The sequence below is a fragment of the Vipera berus genome, assembly GCF_964194415.1.
Source record: "Vipera berus genome assembly, chromosome: 3".
NCBI classification, from domain to species: Eukaryota; Metazoa; Chordata; class Lepidosauria; order Squamata; family Viperidae; genus Vipera; species Vipera berus.
This window is the reverse complement of record NC_138204.1, coordinates 111,619,694-111,646,642: the sequence shown is the minus strand read 5'-3', so window position 1 is coordinate 111,646,642 and position 26,949 is coordinate 111,619,694. Positions and strand designations below refer to the sequence as shown.

Below are 26,949 nucleotides of genomic sequence, written 5' to 3'. Positions count from 1 at the left end.
TTCAAAGCCGAAGAGCCAGCGCTTGTCCGAGGACGTCTCCGTGGTCATGTGGCCGGCATGACTAGATGCCAAAGGTGCATGGAACACTGTTACCTTCCCACCGTAGTGGTCCCCATTTTTCTACTTGCATTTTTACCTGCTTTTGAACTGCTAGGTTGGCAGAAGCTGGGACGAGTAACAGGCGCTCACTCTGCTACGCGGCACTCGGGATTCGACCCACCAAACTGCCGACCATCTGATCGACAAGCTCAGCGTCCTAACCCACTGAGCCACCGCGTCCCTTTTTTTTGTTTCTTTAGTACACTGTTATTACAACCTGCAATAAGTAAACTTATTACTTCCTTACAGTAAACAGTTATGTATTACTTCCTTACACATTTGCATACCGTATATACTTGAGTATAAGCCGAATTTTTCAGCCCACTTTTTGGGCTGAAAAATTCCACTTCGGCTTATACTCCAGTCAACAAAAAAACTTACCGAGGACTTATGCGCGGCCGAGGCTTTGGTGCTTCCGGGATCGCGCGCACCTCTCCCAAGCCACCGCCGTCCGAGACCTGCAGGTCTCCGTTCCTCCGCGCCCTGCCTGCCTGCTTCTTTCAGCTGTCTGCCCATCAGCTGTCCATAGGGATGCTGCAAAGCTCTCCTTCTCTAGGCCTTGGACTCCCTCCTGGCTGAAGAGTAGATGAACCAAGCCAGCAAGGAGACAAAATGTTTCTGCAGCTGTTTTTCCTCTGAAGGTTTTTTTTTTTTTAAAGTAATCTCCGAAGGTTATGCCAGAAAATGGAGGACGCTGGGTCTTTGCAAGCTTTAGCTGTCCGCCTGGCTGCCTGAAGGCCGCCCTTTTCAGGCAGTCTGACAGACAGCTAAAACTTGCAAAGACCCAGCGTCCTCCATTTTCTGGCACAACTTTTAGGGATTTATTATTATTATTCCTACTACTACTATTACTACTACTACTACTTCAGGAGTAAAAAGTTGCAGAAAAAAATTCTCTCCTTACTAGCTTAGTTCCTCTACTCTTCCATCTGGAGCCAAGGTAAGATTTTAAAAAGGGATATTGGTTGGAAGGCAGAGGGAGAGTTTAGTTTTAGCATCTAAAAAAAGGGGGGGGGGAATCAGCGAGTACATCCCAACCAGCTTTTTATGTTTTTGTTATTGAAGAAATATGGGGGAGGGGGAGGGGTTCTGGGGTGGGTTGGGGAGGGGATAATATTGTAACTTCAATAAAAATTTTCAATAAAAAAAAAAGAAATATGGCTTTCTGGGGGAAGGTGGGGAGGGCGTTAAGGAAGGAAAGGGTTTTTGGAAGCTCGTCCTGAAGCTGCCTTTTGTGCAAGGGGCCTTTTCTCAAAGCCTAGAGAGGCAGCTTTGTTGCCTCCCCGTAGACAGCTGATGGGCGAACACCAAAAGCTCCAAAAGGCTAGGGAACTAGTCCCAGAACACCTTGGTAGGAGGAAGGGCAGAGGCAGAATTGGGAAAGAGGTAAGACAGGGTTTTCCTTCCCAGATGTTTCTCTTTGGCAAGACAGCCAGCTGTGCTGAAGCCCAGTATCTGGGGGTGGGGGAGACCTGAGGCAGGCGGGCTGGTGCTTGCATTAGGCCTCCCAGGATCCCAGAGGCTTGCAGAGCGCGGATCCAGCCTCCGAGGCATGCAGAACGGCGGATCGGCTTATACTCGAGTCAACAACTTTTCCCAGTTTTTGGGGGTGAAATTGGGGGTCTCGGCTTATACTCGAGTCGGCTTATACTCAAGTATATACGGTAACCAGTGGGTCTTGAATAGAATAGGTAAACCTCTGGTTGAATACTCATAATAGGATTGCATTTTCTCTGTAGGACCACAAATGTTCTTGTATCTGGTACTAAAAGACTATCTTCACTGATGTAACTGTATCAATCACTCTGAAATTTGTATCAGAAGTTCCACATATGTTCCCACTTATGCAGAGAACTAGTTCATAAAAAACCATGCTTTCCCATCAATAGCCCTACTTCTGTGAAATACTTTACATTAAGGATGTAAAGGATCACTGAAGGCCATTAAAAATGTTTCCCAAACTAATTTGTCCTTTATTGCTTTCTGCTAAAAAAAGTCTGGCTGGCTAATTAAGAGAGAGATTCCCATTAAAGTTGGCCTGTAATATTTTTAACTGGATAAATAAGAGTAGAGGACTAAATAGGCTTTGACAAACTATTGAATTAAAACGTTACCATTTCATGATTTCAGCAGTTAAAATTTTCAGCAAGCAGCTGAAGATGCCAGTGAGAATGTTGTTCAGATTGCCCTTTTTTTTGGAGAGAAGAGCAGTCAATGCCCTTATTCAGGCATGTCACAGGCAGAGAACAGAGCTTTGCTCCTACCACCTTCTGAGTCAGAAAATAAGCCCCCAGCCAAAATTTCAGCTCTCTGAAAATTGCAAATTCTGCTTAAGAGCCCTTGAACAGTCCAGTCTTTGTCTGGAAAGAGGAAGCCTCTACCTAACCACACTATGACTATATTCACAAGATGCATTTGCTCACAGTTATATGAACTTCCATTGGGATTCTATTTTAAGGGTAATTTATGCTGGGTTCTAATGCAGAGGAATGTTTTTTTTCTAATTCTTTGCCCTTTCAAAAATATTCTAACTTATTAACTGCAGAGTAGGTACAAATTGTATTTAAAAAAAAAGACAAAAGCCTAGGAACACGTGGTTTTAGACTACCCAGGTTGGCATGGCCTCTTAATGTTGAGCATGGAAGGAGTTCCAAGAGCTACATCATTCTGTACATCAGAGATAATTAAAAACAAAACAAAACAGAATTCTCAAAAGGAAGTTCCCTCCACATAATTGCTTATTATTACGATTGGTCATACAGTTAGCCAGGTATTTAGACTGGATTTGGCATTTTTATTCACTTATTGAGCCCTTCCTCAGGACTTGGGATAGGCAAATATTATCGTTACATACCCCACAACACAAATCAGAGCTACCAGTTGTGGTGTTGGCCTTCATTTGCATTGAATTCTTCCCAAGAACCAAGGATATCATAATGTCAATGTAGTATATGTGTGGATCCAAGCACTATGGATTTTTGTAACTGACAGATGGAAATTTTGTCAATGCCACATTTTCTAAGCGCCGTCATGGCACTCAGTGAGCCGATAACCATTGAGTCCACCACTGCCAATTTATGCCATTATCTTGATACTTTTTATCTTCTCCAATTCTTTGTCTTCTATTCTACTACCTCCTAGTATTGCTACATCAATTACCCACACTTTCTTTAACCACAATTACACCGGGTATGTTATGCACCAAGATTTTATCATTTTGTACTCAAAAATTCCACAACATTTTAACCTGCTCGTTTTCAATTACTTTTTAAGCTATATGTTCCCATTCATTTTTCATTACTGGAAAATGATAAATTTTTACAGATGTTAATAATTATTATATTGTAATAGTCAACATAATTGACAGTATTATTACACACAATAACAGTATTATTATAATTAAATCATTAAAATAATATTACTATAATTGAATTATTACACACAGTAATTACTATAATTACCATTATTATTATTCACGGCTAATCTACAGTTAGATTCACAATCTAAGACTGATAGAAGCTTAATAATTCAAGAATTGACCAAGGACCTAAGAATTATTTAGTAGCATCGAGGAATATAGGCAGTTCTAATCAGGCTGGGTGTTTGTAAAATTAGGATCTTCAAATTTTATAAATTCAGTATTTCCAGATATTTAGAGAGTCCTTTTATACACGTTGCATTTCCTTTGATTACTATTATTTTTTTCTTCTTGCAATCACAATTTGTATAAGAACAGATTTGTTTTTCCATAGAAGTTTATGTCAATTCAGTTATTCAGTTATTATTTTTACAATTATGGAGGGTCAGCCAGATATTTATCTTTATTAGACTTATATACCGCCCTTCTCCCGTAGGAATCAGGGCGGTTCACAAGGTTTTTAAAATAACTGGATTTGGCATTTTTATCCATCTATTGAGTTCTCCCCAAGTATCTGGGATAGAGAGATGTTTGATATTTATTATTATTGTTTCAGTATTCTTCATCAACCCAGGGTAATTCTAATGCCATCCAAAATGTTTAGAAAATAAGCTGATTTATACCAAAAAAAAGCTACAGGTCCATCTAGTGGACATTATCTGCTTCTAAACGCAGACACATAGCTAAACTGCCGACTCCCAGCATTCCACATTATTGGTCAGGCTAGCTCAACAACCCCATACACCTCATAGCAATATGGCTGAATTGCATATATTTAATTCTTTTGATGGAATATTATTGCATTTAATTTTTATTTATATTATAGCCATAAGAAAATATTTGCCGTACAGACACATAGGCAATTAATCAAATTGCAGTTATTCATGGAGTTTCTTGGCTGGAGTTTTTACAAGGTTTTCTCAAAATCTTGTATTTTGACTGGGATTATTTTTTTAAAAAAATCCTAAACTTTATTTTAAAAAATAAGCACTGAAATTAAAAGCAAATCTAGGATTTTTTTTAAAAAAATAATCCTGATCAAAATACAAGATCAGGGTGACAATCCTGTGCACTGTTGCTTGGAGCTGATATAATGAGACTTAATCTGAATTGAAAGAAAGCCATGAAAGAATTCTACTCTACCTAAAATGAAAATTGTGGAAGAAAAATATATTCCTACAGAGCCACCTGCTGAGTGAAACAGATGTTACTGCTAGGACTTAATGGTGCAGCGTTCTCTCTTGTTCTGACACAGCCCGACTCCTTCTTGTAGTCAACTGCCGCTCTGAATAACAATAGCGTTGTAATAATTCTGTCACTTTTTGCTTGAAAAAGTGTCCTACCCTTGTTACGCTAGATCTTCACCCATATTCCAAGGCAAGAATTCTCAGATCATCCCTGATCAACAGCTGCTCCACTCAAAAATTCCTTATTGTACAGAACATATTTTTCTCAGTCAAATCCCGTGGTGGCGAACCTATGGCACGGGTGCCACAGGTGGCACGCAGAGCCCTCTCTGTGGGCACGCGTGCCGTCGCCCCAGTCCTGGGCCTTCAGCTGGGTTTTATAAAACCTTTTCGCTTTAGGCCTCTGCCGCCGTGTGCAAAAAAAAGGTTCAATCAATCAATCAATTTCAACTTCTCTTGGGAAAAAAAGATTCACAAAGTTGGAATTGATCGTTTGAACTTTTTAGTCCCACCCAGTCTGCCGTTACCACTACAACCATGCCCACCCAATTGGCCACACCCACCCAAAGGGCCACACCCACCCAGCACCCGATGATACATAAGTGGGTTTGGGGTTGCAGTTTGGGCACTCGGTCTCTTAAAAGGTTTGCCATCACTGGTCTAATCCAAGGCTCTCCAACCCGGGCCACAGACTGGTGCTGGTCCGTGGCCTATTGGGAATCCCCCCCCCAGAATCAGTCCCTGATGGCCAAAATATGGGAGCTGCTGGTCTAATCTATTGCCTTGGTATGTCATTTTCTACAGAAGTACTAATCATGTTCAATCCTACTTGGCTCCATTAAGATCAGCTAAGGTCATCACTTTTACCAAATAGAAATCAACTGTCTGCATTTATGCAAGCTTGACAGTCACTGCCCACTAAGTACCTAACCTTCCTAATTGCATACAACTGAAGCCTCCTTACACCTATGAAATACTGCTTTAATCGGGGTTTCTGACAGTATGAAAAAAAACCCTGCAGTCAGACAGCCACAAGTAAGAGATCCCCTCAACAATAAGGTACTATCAGAGTGAAGCAAGTTGGTGCTTTTACTGGGACATTCTCTCATCTAGCTAAATTCTTCCAAAAAGCCCACAAATAAGATCATAGCATCCTCCCATGGATTTGGTCTGCCTGTTAACAACTGGTACTATCTCTGAACATGGAAGATTCTATTTTCAATTTGCACATCTATTATTTACTGATATAATTATCTTTCACAATTTTGGGATTTCTCGGTGAGACAAATGGAGAATTGGATGTCTCCAAGTGCAGGTTTTTTCAACCTTTTCACCCATTGTACCACTTTTAGGATAAGGCAATATCCAAGTACCACCAGTCGCCCAGCAAGGTGTCAAAAACGTGAGCAAAAAAACAAAAGGAAAAAATGATAAAGTACAGGTAGTACTCGACTTACAACAATTCGCTTAGTGACTGTTCGAAGTTACAACGGCACTGAAAAAAGTGACTTATGACCATTTTTCACACTTATGACTGTTGCATCTCCAGGGTCATGTGATTTACATTCTGATGCTTGACAACTGATTCATACTTATGATGGTCACAGTGTCCCAGGGTCATGTGATCACCTTTTGCAACTTTTTGACAAGCAAAGTCAATGGCCAGGGGGGAAGCTCATCACTCAAGTTGCAGGGTGCCTGTGTGGGGGGAATCCATGGGTCTCTGGTGGGGGGTGGGTGGGACTGGGGGGGTGCCCTCCTTCCCTCCCTCTCTCCCATTGTTCCTTCCTTCTTTCCTTCCTTTCTTACCTCCTTCTTTGTCCCTTCCTTCCTTCCTTCCCTCCCTCCCTCCCATCTGCCCCTCCCCCTCCCCCCCTTCCTTCTTGGGAGCTTCAGGTTGCTTCTTAAGTGAGGCCAGGAAATACTGGCTATAACACAGCTCTCAATAACTTTCTGACTGAAATCATTGGTGATGACCTGTACTATCATAAAGGACTTTTGTTAAGAGCTTTAAAAAATGACTAAAATAAAACATTTTCATGAATGTTATCTGAATAATTTAATCTATAAGAAAAAAATGTTGGAATATAAAAATAAATAAATAAAATAAATAAATAAAACTACAGCAAAACATGCAGGATGACAGATAAAGGAATTATGCTTAAGACATTTCAAATGCTCTTGGAGGAATTGGGAGAGAAACTTATAACTAAGTTCTCAGCAATAATTTCTACCCTTGACAATGTATTTCTTGAAAATTTTAAAGAAGTTAAAAATGTTAATGATGTGGAAGGGGAAATCTCAAGTGAGGGAGAAATATTGAAAAATGAAAAAAACTGTGGATTATAAAATTGTTATATCCTGCAGATTTGTAACTGGAGAAATGGCGGGCTTGAGAAAAAGTAAATTATGTATTTAACTGCATGGAGGCGGGAAAGAATTTGTCTGCACTTGTTACAAGGAAGATTGGAAGTTGCTTCTATAATTTCTTTTTCCCCGGTTAGTTTCTCTTTATTTTCCTTTTCCTTTGCACTTCCTATTTCTTCTTTTCTGTTCTCATTATTTCTGATTTTAGTTTGTATTAGTTTAGCACTTTAAAATTTTTCAGTGGAAAGTGTGTGTATGTATATATTAAAAAAAGAATTATCTGCCAGTTTTGTGACAACCTTCTTGAAGCCAGTGTAGCCAGCAGCCAGTGTAGGCCCATTCAGCTATTGCCCTTGCTTGTAAGGCTCTGCACCTGAGAACCACAATGATGCACTAACCTCATTTCCATACAGGTTTTTTGTCACCTTGTACTGTACTAAGGAACCGCTTCAGAGGAGAGCTTCTTCTCTTTGTGAAGATGTCTATGCCCATATTAGTACCCTGAAAAGCAGGAATTTTAAGGAAGGGGAGCAATGATCTGCAGGACACTGGGAAAGAGAGGGACGAGACCTTGACCGCAAGACAAACATATTTAACCACAACCTGCCAGCCATATTTTAGTCTAATAAGCCTTAGAGCAGGGGTCTTCAAACTTGGCCCTTTTATGACTTGTGGACTTCAACTCCCAGAATTCCTCAGCCAGCCACGCCAGCTGAGGAATTCTGGGAGCTGAAGTCCACAAGTCATAAAAGGGCCAAGTTTGAAGACCCCTGCCTTAGAGGTTTAACAGACTGTGATAATCCAGAAAACTACGTTGAGGGCACCAGGGTTAACCGTGGACAACATGACTTCAAAACACAGCTTGCATACGTGCGTGCATATGGATCCAGATCAGGTAAACTTTTAGAATCTAAAATGTTGTCAACCTGGGTTTTTTTACAGGGCAAGACACCACCGTATATTGCTTAATATTTGTTCAAGGCGGAGTGCTGTACTATTGCTCTGGGCAGTGAATCAGAATCAGTAGCAGCGTTACATTAAAGGCAAATCCACTACCTTGTTTGCATTCGTCTTTCCAGCCTCCCAGCTGACAATCAAAAATTACAGCCAGCGGAACTATCAGGTAACAGCGGCGTTTCCAATGGGGATTCACTTCATAGGTCCTGATGAATGTATTGTTGGCAGGGGATAGATAGAGCGATAAGCGCTGATGAGGCTTCAAAAGCCAATTTCGCTCCTAGCTTTTTCTTAAGGGAATCGAATAGATAGTGGGGGGTCAAATAATAGAGGAGCGGGATCGCCGCCTCTGTTCCGCCTTTGCTTTTCTCCGCCGCATAGGAAATACGGAATACCGGATTTTCTTGATTTTAATCGCACTGCTCCAAATTGATTATGTGCCAGCATTAAAAATATAAAATTCCTACAAGACAGTTCCTATACCGTCTTACCTATCGTGGAAACAACCCGTTTCATAGACAACTGCCCCCCCCCGCCCCCCGCGGCTATTCCTTCACAGGCACACGAGAGTTAAAAGACAAGTTGGCCAGATCCCGCCCACCAGGCATACGTGGAAGGGCCCGGAGTCTTAGCTAGCGTGCTTTGCTATTGGCTAGCGAACAAGGAAGAAAGCAACGCGATCCAGTATCGGCGATCTTCTATTGGGTGGCATGGAGCAGCCGGTGGCTCGTCGGGCACTCTTGGGGGACGGTGTTTCGAGTCTTAGCGCGAGAATAAACACGCGCTTGGCTTGCCTCGGAGTGGGCGACTGGGCAGTGGGCGTGGTGTGTCCCAGCGCGCCCATTGGCTGGCGGGAGGACGGGGCGGGGAGAGCCGTGAGAGTGCCCGTGGGGCAAGAGGCTCGCAAAGGATCGCGGCGGCGGCGGCGGCGGAACACGGGCGACCTGTTGGGCGGCCTTGGGAACGGAGATGGCGCGTTGGCGCCTGTTGGCTGGGTAAGGAGAACGGCGCCGACGGGGGTGGGGAGGGGTTTGGGGAGGAAAAGCGCGCAAATACGCAAGCGGGGGGTGGGATGACTCGGGCCCGACTTTCCATGGCGCTTCCTCCCTGGGCGGGATCCGCAGCCCGGGCAGTGGGACAAAAGCAAAGGAGGTATGGGAGAGAAGAGGGAACTGTCGGGAGTGGGGAACGGGGCGGGGGTGTTTCCTCTCTTGGGTGATCCCTTTGAGAGCGGGGATTCCAGGGGCGGAGCGCTGATGTGTGTGTGTGTGTGTGTGTGTGTGTGAGAGAGAGAGAGAGAGAGAGAGAGAGAGAGAGAGAGAGAGAGTTTTTATGGGAGCATGCAAGCCTGTGTGTGCATGCGGGGGATGGAGGGGTGGGGAGAACAGAACTGAACAGTCTTTTGGCCAGGTCTCATATCTAAAGGAAACGATGAAGTACCACCTATAGGTAGAGGACCCATCTTTACCACACTTGAGTGTGTTCATGCAGGGAGGTCTCCACAAGTTGCTGCTATTAAGTGGGAAACCGAAGGTGGCATTTGCGTCTTTACCTCTGTGGGGTTTTTTTTCTTTTCGTTTTCAAAATTGAATATTGTGAAGGAGTAGAGGAGAGGAAGCACATTCAAGGCATCCCTTGCATATCCTGGATCAGGGCTTTTTTTTCTCATAGAACGCTCAGAACCGAGTAGCGGGCACCTTTTTTGGATGGAACCTTGTAGGGTAGGCAAGGCGGGTTGTATTTATTTATTTAATTGAATTTCTATACCGCCCTTCTCCCGAAGGACTCAGGGCGGTGTACAGGGCAATAAAAGCATTACATACAAAAGTTAAAAGTAAGATTAAATTAATTAAGCCCTAACAATAAATAATTAAAAATACCCCAAACCCTTAAACCAGGCCGGCCTGTTCAAATAAATAGGTTTTCAGATCATGGCGGAAAGAGCGAAGGTCGGGAGCCATCCGGAGCTCAACCGGTAATTGATTCCAAAGGGCTGGCGCGCCCACAGAGAATGCTCTCCCCCTGGGGGCCGCAAGCCGACACTCTCTGACCTACGGCACCCTGAGGAGGCCCTCTCTGTGGGAGTGCACAGGACGAAGGGAAGATGACACTGGCAGCAGGTGCTTCTGTAAGTAATTATGACGTGTGAGTTCCGGCACCTTTTTCTTTTACAAAAAAAGCACTGTCCTGGATAGATCTATACCTAGATTGGTACCTATCTATAAATCTAGTTTCATTAAATCTAGTTTAATGAAGAGAAGGATGAGGGGGGACATGATAGCAGTGTTCCAATATCTCGGGCTGCCAGAAAGAGGAGGGACTCAAGCTATTCTCCAAAGCACCCAAAGGCAGGACAAGAAGCAACAGATGGAAACTAATAAAGGAGAGAAGCAACCTAGAACTAAGGAGAAACTTCCTGACAGAACAATTAACCAGTGGAACAACCTGCCTCCAGAAGCTGTGAATGCTCCAACACTGGATGTTTTTAAGAAGAGACTGGACAGCCATTTGTCTGAAATGGTATAGGGTTTTCTGCCTGAGCAGGGGATTGGACTACATGACCTCCAAGGTCCCTTCCAACTTTATATTATTATTATTATCTTCCCTTGGTGCTTAAAGGGTAGCAGAGTGAAAGGCTGCTGAGCTTCAGGGAGGGAGCACCGCAGAAGAGCAACACTACAGCCCAGGAAGTCCGAACACCTGATCTCAGGTGGAGAGGCCCCTGAAGAAGATCTTTAAGCCAGATTCTAACACTTGTATATATGATATAGAAGAAGTGCTATTATAATTATAATCTTCAATAGAATTCCTTGGGGGGAAAATAAGGTGCAGAAGTTTTGAGTGGACATGCTAAATAAATTCTGATTTTGTAAAATTATTGCTATAAATTCATAGGGTACCAGGATGTATCATGTAATAATTTGACTGTAATAAGCAGTGGTATCCATGCATTCTAGCCCAATATGCTTGGCGTAGGGAATGATGATTAATACATTGCAAAAACAACCAATTATTCCTTGAAACAATTTGTTTTTGTTTGAGTAAGATTTTTTGTCATTAAATTCTGCAATGTGAGCTGATGTCACTACAATTAAATAAATTTAATAATAAATACATTTATTAAATTTAATAAATTTATTTTTAAATAATTTAAATGGTGGCCACTACTTTTGGCTCCATTGATAAATACATAATAATTTCTGATCTGATGTAGTTGCCAGTATGTACTTTTTATTTGGAAAATTAATCTTTCATTCTAAAATGAATATATTTGGAAGAAATTATGAAACCACTATATGGATTTGTAGCCATAACTATTTCTCAATTTTCATTCCTTTTTTCTCTGTTTTTTAGTTTGTCCTTATTCTCTATATCTGTTTATCCCTTGATATCTGCAGCATGAGATGATTGCAACAACAATTGATTACAGTCCCAATACTTTTCAGCAGGGTCCATTCAGACATCAACTGACCAATATCAAGTGTAGAATAATAGTTTTTTAGTGATTTAAAATATAAGTGTATGGTTTTACCGAGTGGGCCGTTATTTTCTCTCATTATGAAAGTACAGAAATAAATTGCTTTGAGTGCCTATGGTAGAGAAATGAATTAGTACAGATGCTGAGGCACTATAAAGAACGACAAACTGCATCAGTGTTTCCTTTCAAAGTGGAGTTGTTACTGGTTAGGTTAAGAAAAGTTTGAACAGATTTTATATGGGTATGTAAAGAAAAAAATGGCTGCATGATTTGTACACTAATCAGTGGTGAAATAAAGGCCATATAGTCTGTATTGCTGATCAAGTAAGACAAGACAGACTTTTTTTTACCTCTATGAAAACAGAGGCTGGAACATTTTTGGAGGTAAAAAATTTAATTTTTTAATTAAAACTTTGGAATTTATATACTGCTTGTGAGTTTCCTAAATCATAAGTTCAGCTTCATACAATACTTTTTTTTCCTGATCATTATATCTTGTACACATGCCTATATTTCTTTCTCAACAATTCATAGCATTTCTCAACAATCAAATATCACACATACCATAAGGTAAAGGTAAAGTTTCCCCCGCACATGCGTGCTAGTCGTTTCCGACTCTAGGGGCCGGTGCTCATCTCCGTTTCAAAGCCGAAGAGCCAGCGCTTGTCCGAGGACATCTCCGTGGTCATGTGGCCGGCATGACTAGACGCCAAAGGCGCACGGAACGCTGTTACCTTCCCACCAGAGTGGTCCCTATTTTTCTACTTGCATTTTTACGTGCTTTCGAACTGCTAGGTTGGCAGAAGCTGGGACGAGTAACAGGCGCTCACTCTGTTACGCAGTACTCGGGATTCGACCCGCCAAACTGCCGACCTTCCGATCGACAAGCTCAGCGTCCTAACCCACTGAGCCACCGCGTCCCTACACATACCATACTACTGGCTTAATCAGAAATAAATCTTATACAGTTTTTCACTCTATAGTATATATACACGCACACAGACGTATAAATGTGTACACACAGAGACACATACCTAGACCCATTCCTGCTTTATTCATAATAGTCACATTAGAGAATAAACAGTTATGGTTGATGGTTAAGTGATAATCAGCATTAAGAGATTTCAGCAGCACTAGTTAACATCTTGGGAAAACTGAATTTAAAACACATTATTGTGTTGCTGTAGTTTAAGATGAACACAATGATGTGAGAATAAATGCATGTCTTAAGCCGTTAACATCTAAGGGAGGAAGTAGCAAGCATACAAGATAGATACCATCTGTCTGTCATTTTCCACTTCTGTGGTCTTCACAGTCTGTCAGACACCGCATGTTTCACAGGGTTTTTTCGTCATTTCTCTTCTTCCCAAGACCATTTTAATTACATTAGTTCTACTGTGTTAGTCTACCCATTACTACAACAGCAGACTATTTTGCTTGTAATTTTCAGTACATTCTTATAAACTGAAAGTTTACTTTGGATTGGAAGGAACAGGGATTTTGTTTTTGGAATTTATATGTAGATTTCAGGTCACAAAACTTAGTGTTATTAGAATCTGCCAGCATTTACCTGCCAATAATTTGTCAGGAAATTAAATAACCTTGCAAACTGAGGTGAATGCTTTACAATTTTTAAAATTGTGCATTATATTTTATTGACTTGGAAGAAGAAATTGCTTCTTTTTCAAACTTGGGTGTTTGTACAGTACTAGCACAGTTTTTTTTTCCTCCAGTCTGGGAAAGATCTGGTTACATTGCTCCTTTAGCTGTGGAATGCACATCTCTTGCGTGATAATTCTGGCAAGCGATAAAATATCTAATAAGGTGTGCAGAATTAAACTTGCTTTACTGTGATGAGATTCTAGTAGGAGAAATACTGTTAAATTAGTATTCTAGCTGAAATGCATTATAAAATATCCTCAGGAGCTCATGGAGAATAGTATGTTACTCCATTAAAAACAAATACTCTTATAACTATTTTGCAAGTTTAAATGTGATTTCGATCGTCTCCTGTTGCTGTACTTTACTGTTGCTGCAGGGAGTGTTTATTTGCCATTTGTCTTCAGCTATTATGTATAAAATCTAATTATTATAAATGCAATGTTTTTAATGTCCGGGGTATTTTACAAAATACCTGATCAGTTCTATTTCTAAAAATTGCCTGAGAGCCATTAAAAACTGTCCTGAGCTTATTAGAGAAGGCACAAATGGAATTCAATAAATAAAAGATGCTATATGGGACATACAATTTAAAATTGTAATGACTATTGGGAAGAATGAAGGATATAGGGATGATAGAAAGATGAGAATATATATAAATTAATTTACTATGAATCAAAACAGATTTGAAAATGTTGAAATGTAAAACACAAAAAAATATGAGTGGAGCAATTCCAGATAATAGAAATAATACACTTGCACAAACTATCTTGTATATGATTATCACACTTCTTAAAAAAGATTTTCATTGAGTTCACAGATTGCATTAAATCTCGGTTTGAGTAACCATGATTTGTTTCTATAGAAAAAAAATACAAATTCTGTTTGTAATTAGAACTTGAGCCTGACAGTGCTAACCTTGGAGCATGAAAAACTCATGCTGAGGCACTTGAACCTTCAAAAAGTATAAATAATCCATTCCAATCTATCTTAATGTAGTACTTAATTCAAGTGTTTTATACTGCTATGAATATCTCCAAAATAAGGGGCTTGATCCACATCATAGTATAGCACAAGACTGGTTAGATATGCTTTATACAGCTCTCTGTTTAAGTTGGAAACAAAATAATAGCCTTCTTATGTTCCTAGAAAATAACTGCTTTACTTTTATAGTTGAATGACAGACATTCTGTTATATGGAGTTGGCAGAATTTAAAGATCTGTTGGTTTTATATTAAATCTGGGAAAGAAAAAAATAGATAATTCTTTTCCTTCCTTGTAGGAACTTAGTCACCAACAAGATTCTGACTAGGTGATTTTCATTAAATTTGTCATAGAATGTTATAGTTTAAAGGGCAAATTCTAGAGGGGTTTTGTTGCTTCTAGACTATTATTGATCATGGAGGTTCATAGCCTAACTCTTGATACATTTATCCATCAGCCATATTTTTCATGCACCTGTACATTCAGATGAACTGTATGTTCTTCATTTGACATTAGCATGTGGATAATATAAATCTAAGAAATAAAGGTTTTCACAACTATGGCTATGTGTGTATTAATTTGGGATGGGGGTGGGGTATATTTCTAATAGTTCTACTTCAAAGTAAATATCAAAGGTCATTTGAAGCTATAACAGATGAGAAAATTGGAAAGAAATGGTATCTTTATAAAAGTTGGATTAAAGTCAATCAGTTCTATATATTTAGTGGTAGACATATATAGTGACTCTAACAACTAGTTTTTTAAAAATGTGGCTGTGGAGGCTATTTTTAAGTAAGTCCTGATTTGAAAAGTATCTGTCTTAGAGCCAGAGTATGTTATGGGTAACCCCATTGAAATAGACAGTAACTTGTAACACTACAAATCAGCAACCTCTGTTCAAGAGAAACCTCCTGAATTTGCTAATAGTACAAAACTCAATTGTGATTTTAATTACAGGAGTACCAGAAGATGTAGTTGCAACAATGGATCATTTGGATTGAAGATAACGAATAAAATTAATCAGGAACTGCTGTGCTTATCATCTTGTTTTGTGAGAGATTTCCTGTAGCCTTTGATAAGTCAGCCGAAAAGGACTACTAATCATCATGAAGTTGAAGCAGCGTGTGGTACTTCTGGCAATTCTACTCGTCATCTTTATTTTCACAAAGGTTTTCCTCATAGACAACTTGGACACATCAGCAGCCAACCGTGAGGACCAGCGCGCCTTCCATCGCATGATGACGAGCCTACGGATCGAATTAGACCCACGACTTGATCACACCCTGCAGTCTCCTTGGGAGATTGCAGCCCAGTGGGTGGTGCCACGTGAAGTGTACCCAGACGAAACGCCAGAACTGGGCGCAGTGATGCATGCTATGGCTACCAAGAAGATAATCAAAGCAGATGTGGGCTATAAGGGCACCCAGTTGAAAGCACTGCTTGTGCTGGAAGGTGGACAGAAAGTAGTCTTCAAACCTAAGAGGTAAAATGTTTCTTCAGTGAGAGATAATATCATATGTACTCTTTTTCTTATCTGCTTAATGGCTGATAACAGTTTAATGGCTGAATTTGAACAAAGTTGTAGTTTGTGCATAAGTCATAAAGTTTGCACTCATACTTTGCATCATGTCATAAAACAAGAATTGCAGATTTACACAATGTAGTAACAAATTATAGCATGCCTTAGCACGTAATTTGCATTAGGTTTTCCCAAACAGGAGTGCCTGATCATTATTCCCTAATAGAAGTAGTATGCAGCTAAGAGCAAGACAATGAGTAGATGTTTGCTGAAAGGCCCTACCATTGCTTCTAAGTAAGAAACAGGCCTGTGTCTTTGGGATGGAAGTGTTTGTGAAATATTTCCTTTTATTTGGGGCAGTACAACTAATTGCTAGAAGACTGAGAAAAGTTCTTCAGAGTTATTTTCTCATTACTATCTTCTTTAATCTGAAATAAAATCTATTAGTCATTTAATCACTTATTTTTTCATAATTTTTAGATATCCCAGAGACTATGTAATAGAAGGAGAGCCATATGCTGGCTATGACAGGCATAATGCAGAGGTGGCAGCCTTCCATCTAGACAGGTAAAATTTTGATACTTTGATACAATATACATTGTTTAGTCGTTCAGTTTATACTTTACCTTTATATAAAATCTGATAAAATCAGTTAATATAAATTATAAACCAATTAAAAGTTAAAAAGAAAAGGTGGTTCCTCTGCTGGAATAGGGGGTAGAATGTAATTTCAAGAGAGTGAATTGCATGGGAGAAGGCCCGCTCCTTTGAGTTCAGGGCCATCTCAGTAGTGAGAGCATCTTTAGTGGGACACTATTCAGCAAGTTTATTTCAAGGTAATCCCTTAAATTCTTAACTTGTGCTCCACAAAAGTAATCTCTGAGGATCTTTCAGTACAAGTGCTCAGTAAAGGGCACAGATTAGCAGTCTGACATATTCTTCACCAATGAATTTAAATTTAAACTTAAATCAAGTACAATCTTAATTCTGGTCAGTGTTGGAAAAACCGCTGGTGCTTCAGTTCAAGAACTATTGGTCCTTCTAGGTTGCTGCAAGACATTTTCCATATATTTAAGAAGCAGGTGAGCTGCCACCAATTTGATGATTAGTTAATAAACATTCAGCCTAAACACAATCTAAGCCTAAAAAGTTGTACTTCTGGCAGACCTTTTTTCAAGGGCTTTCCTTTTTCATGAGCCAAGTATACCCAGAAGTCTGGCGCGTGAATAAGATCACGCTCCAAATAAGCAAAAAGTTGTATTAACTTCAATTTCTAATTCAGTAAATTTATAGAATCCAAAAGACAGAAATAAAAACTGTCAGTTGCAGTTCAAAATAAAATAAAACATAGATGTTAATAGCTAAAGTTATATTTAAAATTACTTTTAAGAACTCAGGAAAACCTTTAAGCGATTCCTACAGATTTCATAGCTAGGTCCAGCCTATACTTTCTATTGTGTTGTATGAATTCATATCTTGTTTCACTTTATTCTTGTTCAAACAGAATCTTAGGTTTCCGACGGGCCCCACTCGTGATTGGTAGGTTTGTGAACCTCCGGACAGAGATCAAACCTGTTGCCACAGAACAGTTGCTTAGTACTTTCATGACTTTAGGTAGGTCAAAAATACAAACAAATTCTGCAGGTTCAGTCTCTTATAACATTCCTGGATCCTTGGGGAAAATACAATTTGAAGAATGCTTGCTAGAGATCATACTCTTAACTCAACAGCTCCCTCCGTCATATATACAAATTATCTTTTTTTCAGTATTAATGCAGATCTGTACCAATATTAGAGCTAGTAATAATATACAATTCAAACATTTAGATTATAAATTCCAGTTTGAGACTAACATCAGTTTTGGCAGAACACTCTTAGTCCTAGCAAGGACAATGTGGTAATACATGTCTCATCTCAAGCCTGGAAAATCAGAAGTAAGTCAGGGCACATGGATTACTTTGATTCCTGAATAAAATTTCCATTAAGGTAGGCATGTCAAACTCGCAATGTATCGCGACTTTTTCCCCATTGCCGGCAATGGGGAGGGCGCGGTTTTGTCGTGATGCATCTGGCCTGCAGGCTGGCAGAGTGACATACCTGCATTAAGGTCTGGTACTTGACATGTTAATAATTTCTCTGATATTTGTAGCAGAGTATATCATACAAGTAGTCCTTGACTTATGTCCATTTGTTTAGCAACCGAAAAAGTGACATACAACCAAGTGCAATGGTCCTTGCACACAGGAGCATTGCAGGGTTCTCGTGGTCACATGATGAGTCAGGTGCTTGGAAACTGGCTCACATTTTGGCGTTTGCAGCATACTGGGGTCAAGTGATTGCCGTTTGTGACCTTCCCACCCAGCCAGCTTCCAACAAGCAAAGTTCATGGGGAAACTGGCAGGGGAAGTCGCAGGTTGTACTCATGTCTCGCTTAATGACCACAGTGATTTGTTTAATGACTACAGCAAAATAGGTTATAAAATAAGTGTGCAGTCACATCATGCCTCACTTAATGACAATTTTTCCAGCCTCTTTTGTCATAAATTGAATCCTACTTGCAATTAGCCTTTACTCAATTATTTCAGTAGTAAGAGAAGACTTTGTTTAAATTTTGAGATTGCTGGTTTTGAATATGAAAACATGCCATTTTTGGGAATCTGGCCAAAGGCCACAGCAGATAATTTCTCTGAAATATGTATATTTCTGTTAAATATCTGCTTTTGAATTTGCCCAGGTTTTTATTTATCAGCATAGAAAGGTGTTTACTTGTTTACTTGAAGCCTGTTTCCCAACTAGTGGAAGAACTGGGAGGTGGGGATCGTGCAATACTTTTCAATCTAACTCTGTTTAGAAATAATTAACCCCCTAAATTGATTAAGCCTTACTCTCAGAGAAGTGAGCTACAGCAGCAACAGATAATGACCATTAAATCAACCTTTTTAGAACTGATGGTTTCTTTCCCAGAAAGCTTCTTAACTAGTCCAAGTTCTTAGAAATTAGAAGTGCTAAATAATTAGTATCATGGTTTAATTTAGGTCTAAGTTAGCTGCTTTTTTCTAATTTTTGTTTGCTTTCCAGGTAATAATACTTGTTTCTATGGGAAGTGCTACTACTGCCGGGAAACAGAACCAGCCTGTGCTGAAGGAGATTCCATGGAAGGATCACTCACTCTTTGGCTGCCAGATGCATGGCCTCTTCAGAAACATCGGCATCCATGGGGCAGGACGTACCGGGAGGGCAAGTTAGCCAGGTATGAAGTTCACAGCAGTGACCTCCTTGCTGTTTTAGTTGGTCAGTCCAGAGAATGGACTACAAATTGTAGAGGCAAAAGAGGTATTGGCCTTAAGTTGCTGAACTGATCATCCTTCCGAGGTAGGTAAAATGAGAACCCAGATTGTTGGGGGCAATAAGCTGACTTTGTAATAATGCCGCTTGGGGTGTGTGTGAAAGCCCTAATAAGCAGGCATATACATAGAATGAAGGCTACTGCTAAGCTTGTAAGCCGCCCTGAGTCTTCGGAGAAGGGCGGGATATAAATGGAATTAAAATAAATAAAATAAATAAATGTTGTACCTGATTGTTAAAAATCAGTTCCTTTTTTGGGAAAGAACGAAGTAACACTGAGAAGCTACCGTGTTTCCTCGAAAATAAGACTTATCCTGAAAATAAGCTCTAGCTTGATTTTTATGTGTCCGCCTAATGTAAGCCCTACCCCCAAAATAAGCCCTAGTTAAGACCCCGCCCACTCTGTGCCAACATCTGGTTGTACGAGGTGAGGTGAGGCACACGCATAAAAAGCTGGGGTGGGGATGGAGCTGCCCCATGTGCCCCGTACCCACTTAACCTCAGGCCCCCCATGCCTTGATACCTGTCTTGCCTCGCCGGGGCGGCAACAGCAGCCCCATCCAGCAGGAGCCCGCATGGCCGCTGGTTGCTGCTCATGGCAGCAGACATCGGGCAGAGGAGCGACAGGTGTCGGCTTGGGAGGCCTGGTTGCGGCGGTCCTCAGATAAGTGGGTAAGACATTCCCTGAAAATAAAACCTAGTGCCTCTTTTGGAGACAAAATAATATAAGACCGGGCGTTATTTTCGAGAACACGATAGGAGGCAAAATATTTCAAAGATGAATGAGAAATGAAGATTCCCCCCTCCCTTTTTTGTTTGTTTTTTCTTTCATTAACCTTTGCCTTTTCTAAAGCAAAATCATTTTTTTATATTTATTGGGATGGCATTGTATAAGACTGTCTGGGTACATAGCATAGGACCTGGATTTTGAGATGTATTTTATCTGCTTGAAAATCCCTAAATCCATTTTCAAAAAGAGTTTTCAACAGCAGTAGTTCTATTTTCTGCCAGTAGACCTAGCTACCTTTATAAAAGTACAACACTATTCTGTGTTAGGAAAGGATGAGTTTGTTTCAATTTTGTGTCAGTTTTCTTCTGCATTAGTCCATGAGTTAAAGTGTGACATGCAGTAGTTAATGAAATTCCAATCTGTGTATTGTCTGGATCATTTTAAGTCTGTTTATATCAAAAATCAGTCTTCTAATTTTATCATCCTTTCTTATTTTGCATCATTTTCCTGAATATCCATGTTGCCAATCATCATTTATGACTGAATGTAGAGGCCAGATTAAATGAAGAAACCTTTATGTTAAAAGAGAAAATTAAGTTGAAAATGAAGCAGCAGAGAGAATTTTGCCATCTTTTGCTATGGTCTTTTACCAAGCAGATTTTGAGATAATTTTATTTTAAATTTAACAGCAGTTCTTTTTTTCCAATTATGCAATCTTCTCTTTCAACCCTTTGAAGTCACATCATTGTACTATAAATCCTAAAAGATCAACAGGGCTGGGTTGAGTTTCTGTCTCTGCTTTCAGATGGGAATACGATGAGAGTTACTGTGATGCTGTAAAGAAGACCTCCCCTTATGATTCAGGTCCACGGCTTCTTGACATCATTGATACAGCCATCTTTGATTATCTGATTGGGAATGCTGACCGACATCATTATGAAAGTTTTCAGGATGATGAAGGGGCCAGCATGCTTATTCTACTTGACAATGCCAAAAGGTAGGAAAAGTATTAATTTTACATGCAAATTCCTTCGGTAAAATAATTGCCACCAGTTTACGGTTGGTTTATCATAATTGCTACAGTGTTAAGGTTCTCCAGAATTTTGACCTGGTTTGAAAGCTAACTGAAATATCAGGAATTCCTTACCCATTTCAAATTCTATTTATGGGAAAGTATGACTTTAGAGTCCTTGATGCTCTCTGAGATTGGTTGTTCGCTTCCAGACATATCATGACACAATTAGGTAACAGCACCAAAATGAGCGTGGGGCTTGCTCCTGGTTTATATGCTGTAGCTTGCTCTGCCAGTTTGGCTTTTCTCTTTGGTAGTTCCTTAATTGGGGTATTATTTTCTGCTTGCTTGTTTGCCTGATATTAATCCTTGCTTATCTGGGTGTTGGCAGTTTTGACAAGGATGTGTTCTGGTCTTTTTATTTTTAGCTTTTTTATTCTCTCTTGAATGGTGTGTAAATATGGTTTCTTTCTTTTATTTTGTCTGAATGCCAATCTTCCAGGAATTCCCTAGTGCACAGGTCGGCAACCCGCGGCTCCAGAGCCGCATGCGGCTCCTTAAGCTGTCTCCTGCGGCTCCCAGTCGCCCGGTGCGCGCGCACCTCTCCGAACGGGCAGTGATGCGCGCGCACCACTCCAAACGGAGTGGCGCCGCCCATTTGGAGAGGTGCGCACGCATCTCTCCGAACAGGCGGAGGTGCGTGCGCACCGCTCTGAACGGGCGGAGGTGCGCGCACACCTCTCCGAACAGGCAGTGGTGCCGCCCGTTTGGAAAGCTGCCACGGCCCGTTTGCAAAGCTACCGCCTTCGGAGGAAGACGGCAGCCTGCAAACGAGCCGCGGCAGCTTTCCAAAAGGGCGGCGCCACTGCCCATTCCTTCCAAAAGGGCGGCGCTTTGGAAAGCTGCCGTGGCCCGTTTCCAGAGCTGCCGCCTTTAGAGGAAGGTGGCAGCTCTACAAACGGGCCGCGGCAGCTTTCCAAACGGGTGGTGCCACTGCCCGTTCAGAGAGGTGCGTGCGCAGCTCTCCAAAGGTTTGGAGAGCTGCGCGTGCACCTCGGAACGGGCGGTGGCGCCGCCCTTTTGGAAAGCTGCTGTGGCCCCTTTGCAGAGCTGCCGCCTTTAGAGGAAGGCGGTAGCTCTGCAAACGGGCCGCAGCAGCTTTCCAAACCGGCAGCAGCAGGTCTGCAAACGGGTACCGCCGCCGCCCATTCAGGCGGAGGTGTGTGCGCACCTCTCCAAAGTTTTGGAGAGCTGCGCGCGCACCTCTCCGAATGGGCGGCAGTTTGGAGGTCCCAGGGGTGGCTCCGGCGGCACCAGGGTTGAAGGCAGCGCCGCAACCCAGTGCCTATCACCAGGGAGACCCGTCACCACCACCGCGTCCACATAAAAAAAAGTGGAAACGCGCACGTGCGTCCACGTACACGCATGCGCAAAAAACAAAAAAACATTTTTGTTTTTTGCGCATGCACGTTCGTGGACGCACGCGGCTCCCACTTTTTTTATGTGTGATGGAACCAGTTCCTAGTGGCTCTTTTGCTTTTTCAGGTTGCTGACCCCTGCCCTAGTGTTTTTGGCTTCAGATTGATCTAGGAAGCTTACAATTTCTCAGTTGAAACTTTGTCTATGAGTTGTGAGATTAAGCAGTTTTCCTCATGTCTTCTGACTTGGTGTTTATTCATGGATGCACACTGCTAATTTTCTTCCACTTCTGGCACTTTTTGATAAAAGTTACATGGGTATCCATTTGGCTGATAGATGTTGTACAGACTTTTCCAGAGGGAAAGATTTTTTTTTCCATTTTGTATGTTTTTCAGTTTTGGAAATCCTTCCCTGGATGAGAGAAGCATTCTTGCACCTCTTTATCAGTGCTGCATGTGAGTAAAGAATAAAAAGTTATTGACTTATTTGAATATTATCTTCAAAGCAATATTGATATTATTTAATGTACTTTTGAGTTCTTATGTTTGATGGTTAGTTGCTTTGGACTAACCATCAAACATAAAAACTCAAAAGTACAGTGTTTTTGGAATCTAAATGATAGCCTATGTGTTAAGGTGTCATTCTCTAAACTTTTGGAACAACTAGCTGTTTAAAGAAAGGAGAGGGCTAGCATTAAAGATTAATGCTGGAGAAAGACATTCCCTGTAACTTTGCAGCTTTTTTCTTGAGGGAGTGTGTACATTTTCAGGCATAGGATTTTGCTGACTTGTAGCTACCTTTCACATAATGCATGTAACAATCACTAAGTTCTAGGGTCCATGTAAAGAACCTCTGAGGATGACAGAGGTTTCCTTTATGGAAAAAAAATAAAAATTCTGTTAATTGTGACATACATCTAAGTATCCACAGTATCATTCTTTATATTCATAATTTTGCAACAGCTTTACCAAATACTAGGCTTATTGTTCATACCCAGGGCAGCTAATTGGTTTTGTATGCAACTTAGCACTTTGATTATCATCTATTCCCACTTCCCTGGGAGTAATGTGAGGATGTTACTTTTGATTAAATATAGGCTTATGAATTTTAATTTAAAAACTATTTCAGCAATGTCACTGTAGTTCTTAGCTCTGAGTAAGTAAATCCTGCAACAAGCTTTTTTTGGGAAGACTTTTTAAATTGTAATATTGTAAATTATGATGTACTGTGTTTATTTCAATGTAGATTTCAATGAAGTAATGTTTATATAATATGATTAAGAAATAACGTTCTATTATTTAAAAAGCTTAAAGTATTGAAAATATGTTGGGAAGACATCTATCTAAAGGTTTGGACTTTTGATATAAACTCAGGTTTGTTACATTCCAGGTTTTTCTTTTGCAGTATCAGAGTCTCCACGTGGAACAGGTTGAACTATTTGAAGAACGGAGTCCTGAAGTCTGCCTTAAAAACTGCTATGTTTCATGACCCTATTGCACCTGTGTTGTCTGCCCCCCATATGGACGCCCTGGACCAACGACTTCTGAACATCTTAGCTACAATAAAGCAATGTACAGATCAATTTGGACCAGACATTGTACTGGTGGAAGACAGAATGACACTTTCCCATTTGTAGCTTTAACAGAAACTGATAGGGTTTATTTTTTAAAGTAATAATAGAAAACAGCACAACTGGTTCTGCATGGCTATGGGCAGGATAAACTGGGATTAAATAACAGAATTTCTGCATCAGAAGAAGAAACAATTGCTGAAGACAAGAAAGTTCCCCGCGGGTAGCCCTGTATCTTTTTTTCTTTTCTTTTTGGATTCCATTGCTGGCAGTGGATGATGCACTGAGAGCCCTCCTGGGATTTCCTGTGAAGGAGATGGGTATTGGGACACTAATACAGGCTTGTTCCAGAAAAGATCTTATTCTCCTAATTGACTCCAAGTACAATCTTAGTATTTTAGTCTAATTCAAAGTTTTAAAGAATAGGCTATCTAGGCATCCATACTGGCCATGTTAAAAAAAAAGTGATGGAGGGGTAGGGCAAATTTGATATTGAAAAGATTTTACTGTCTCTCCTGAGATATACATACATGCATCTTTTGCTGAAATTTTCTAAAGGACTTCGTAAGGGAATGTATAATTGTGTTTGGTTTGGTCTGTTAAATCCAAAACTGCTGAAGGAGAAAGACTGTTCTTGATTACTTTTGAAATCTGTTGTCCATGTACAAGGCTGAAATTACTCAGGCCTGCACAATGCTGCAAAGTCCTAACCAGAGATTTTTGTGCAAATCATTATGTTCTCAAATGTTGGGGTTCTTGCTGCCTTGAACCTACTATTTCTGCTAAAAAGTGGGGCTTGAGCCAGTACTTTATGTCCTGTCAGTGCTGTAGATTTCAAAAAACAGGATTTGTTGCTAAACTTCTGATCTAAGCTGAAAATCTAAGAAGACGTGATGAGTGCCTGCAGAAGGGAAAAATGTTTTATCACTACTGTAAGGCAGCTGCAGGTGCTGCGCTGTCAGGCATTCAGGATAGTCTGTCATTTTCAAGGTCTGAGCTGAACTAAAGATGTTTTTAGATGCATATCTTTTTTTTAATCCATGCTAATTCCATGGCTTTGTGACCATTATCAGGAATTGTAATTTGTGTTTCTAGTGTCAGAAAATGTATGTATCTTGGTTTTAATTCATGCACCTGATAGTCCTGCCAAAGATATTGGAGGGAAATGTGTGGAAAACAATTCTGTATGTTAACTCCAAGGTTTAATTCCCTGAACTATTATTCACCAACTGTATTGAAAACATCTAAGATTTTCTATGATAGATGTTTCCGATAGCTGTATCCTGGATGTCAGTTAACAGAAATTTAAATACAGGGTCCAGATGTTTATCAGTTAGTTCTAATAATTTTTAAAATTAATTTGGACATGCTTCCTCTTTTGGAAACAGACCCGAGTGCCCCACAGATGCAAAAGGGATGTGTCTGCATCTGTTTCAGTAACTTTCCTTACCCTACAGCATTTTTAAGGGTCATGTTTCAGCCTATGCCAGTAATAATCTTCAAATGGTTGCCTAAACTATTGGTTGGCTTAATGCCAAATTCTATTGATAATGTTATGCCTCCTTTAACAAAAAGAACTTTCAAAATAAGTTGATTTTTGTCAGGTTGGTTCAGCTAACTGTCTCAAATTACAGTAACAGTAACTTGATAATGGTTAATAATTATGAGGGTCATCAGCTTCAGACTTTTTATCAAATACTAGCCAATCATGTCAGCGGCTAAGATGAGCTTTTTGTAGATGCATGGTAAGTGTGCAATCACATTGAATCTACACCTGGCAGATGCTGTTGGGGAAGAAAATACCTTGCTGGTTGATCAAGACTTTCCGAATAACTTCATGTTTCCTTTATATGCTACTTTAAGGATAAGAAAGTGGAAAAGACATCCTGCGCTTGAAGAGATAAATAGGCTATTGCATTTGAAGAACTGGAACTGTTGCTAAAAAAAGAAAAGAAAATAATTTATTAAGTAACTTATTCCTGTGGCAGCTGAAAAATTGTTCACCTTGAAGCTGCTAAAGACTTGCCTTTTGGAGTGGTTATGAGTAGAAGCTGTTGGGAAAAGAAAACAAGTCTCCGTTTTGCATTTCCCAAGGATCAGGCTATGCATAGGCAAGTATTATGTGAATAAAGATTTTAATAACATGAGCTTATTATTCTCTGAAAGAACATTTTTAATAAGAGATAACTTTCGACATAATTATTAATCACATTTCTAATGGGAGTTCACCTCCACAATATCATCTGATAAGGTTTGTGAAGAACTAAATTTGTATTTTAACCACAAGTTAACAAAGAGACAAGTTAACAAAGCTGGGGCTGCACAGAATCTCCCAACCACATGGAGTTGCTATATTATTCATCAACTCTACCTCATCCTTCTGTTGCTGTTGGTCCTATCTAGAGGGCATAACTTTGGCCAGGGATAGCCTAGAGCAGGGGTAGGCAACCTTGGCTCTTTTATGACTCCTGCTGGCTCAGGAATTCTGGGAGTTGAAGTCCACGAGTCAGAAAAGAGCCAAGGTTGCCTACCCCTGGCCTAGAGGACATTCTAACTAGGGCTTCAAAAAACCTGGGCCCTTGCAGGGCCTCTTAAGATTCTCTAAGCAATTCAACATGGACTGCAAAAAGAATTACGTCACTTTGCCCCAGCTTGCATAACACAATTTCACTCTCCTTTCTCTTCATCTGGCCTCATTAATTTAGTCTTTTCCAAGTTGTTAAAAAAAGTCCTCCGAATTAGGATTAATCTCTATATCTCTTTCTGGTAAACATATTCTTAGTAACAATTTTCCCCTATCTTCTAAGTTGCTTTGATTACAGCTACTTTTAAAGTGTTTAATAGATGACACACATTTACACAAGCACCACTAAGACAAAACAACTAAAATTGTAGACTTAGGAAGGTAGATTCACAAAAAATGGGTGAAATTGGCAAAATGAGTTTAATTCACAACTTGTCTTTTGAAAGCACTACCATATATCGGTGTAGAAGGCAAAGTGCAGCTTATTCATTAAGTTATAAAATTTATATGCCACCCATCTTGCCTCAAGATAACTTTTCTTGAAAGTGTTAAGGTCACCATAGACCAGGCATGTCCAAAGTCCGGCCCGGGGGCCATTTGCGGCCCGGGGGGCGGTTTAATACGGCCCTCTAACAGCCCTCCCTGCTCTGTGTAAATGCTGCCCTCCCATGGCCCTCCCTT

The 26,949-nt window shown here is 40.4% G+C and overlaps 1 protein-coding gene across 1 annotated transcript; it reads left to right on the top strand.

The window, feature by feature from the left end:
* The first annotated feature begins 8,909 nt into the window (after window positions 1-8,909).
* Window positions 8,910-25,881, top strand: FAM20B (FAM20B glycosaminoglycan xylosylkinase). Its single transcript, XM_081324376.1, has 8 exons — window positions 8,910-9,023; window positions 15,107-15,632; window positions 16,149-16,235; window positions 17,173-17,282; window positions 18,747-18,918; window positions 20,549-20,740; window positions 22,570-22,629; window positions 23,579-25,881. Exons 2-8 carry the CDS (start codon window positions 15,256-15,258, stop codon window positions 23,808-23,810), a joined length of 1,230 nt encoding a protein of 409 aa, XP_081180502.1. The 5' UTR covers window positions 8,910-9,023; window positions 15,107-15,255; the 3' UTR covers window positions 23,811-25,881.
* The last annotated feature ends 1,068 nt before the right edge of the window (window positions 25,882-26,949 follow it).

What these genes read in the sequence shown, in the direction of transcription:
- FAM20B (XM_081324376.1), top strand. Translation starts at nt 15,256, where the DNA reads ATGAAGTTGAAGCAGCGTGTGGTACTTCTGGCAATTCTACTCGTCATC. An exon ending in GCAGCCTTCCATCTAGACAG is followed by an intron (nt 16,236 to 17,172) that starts GTAAAATTTTGA and finishes TTGTTCAAACAG; the next exon opens with AATCTTAGGTTTCCGACGGG. An exon ending in CGGGAGGGCAAGTTAGCCAG is followed by an intron (nt 18,919 to 20,548) that starts GTATGAAGTTCA and finishes CTCTGCTTTCAG; the next exon opens with ATGGGAATACGATGAGAGTT.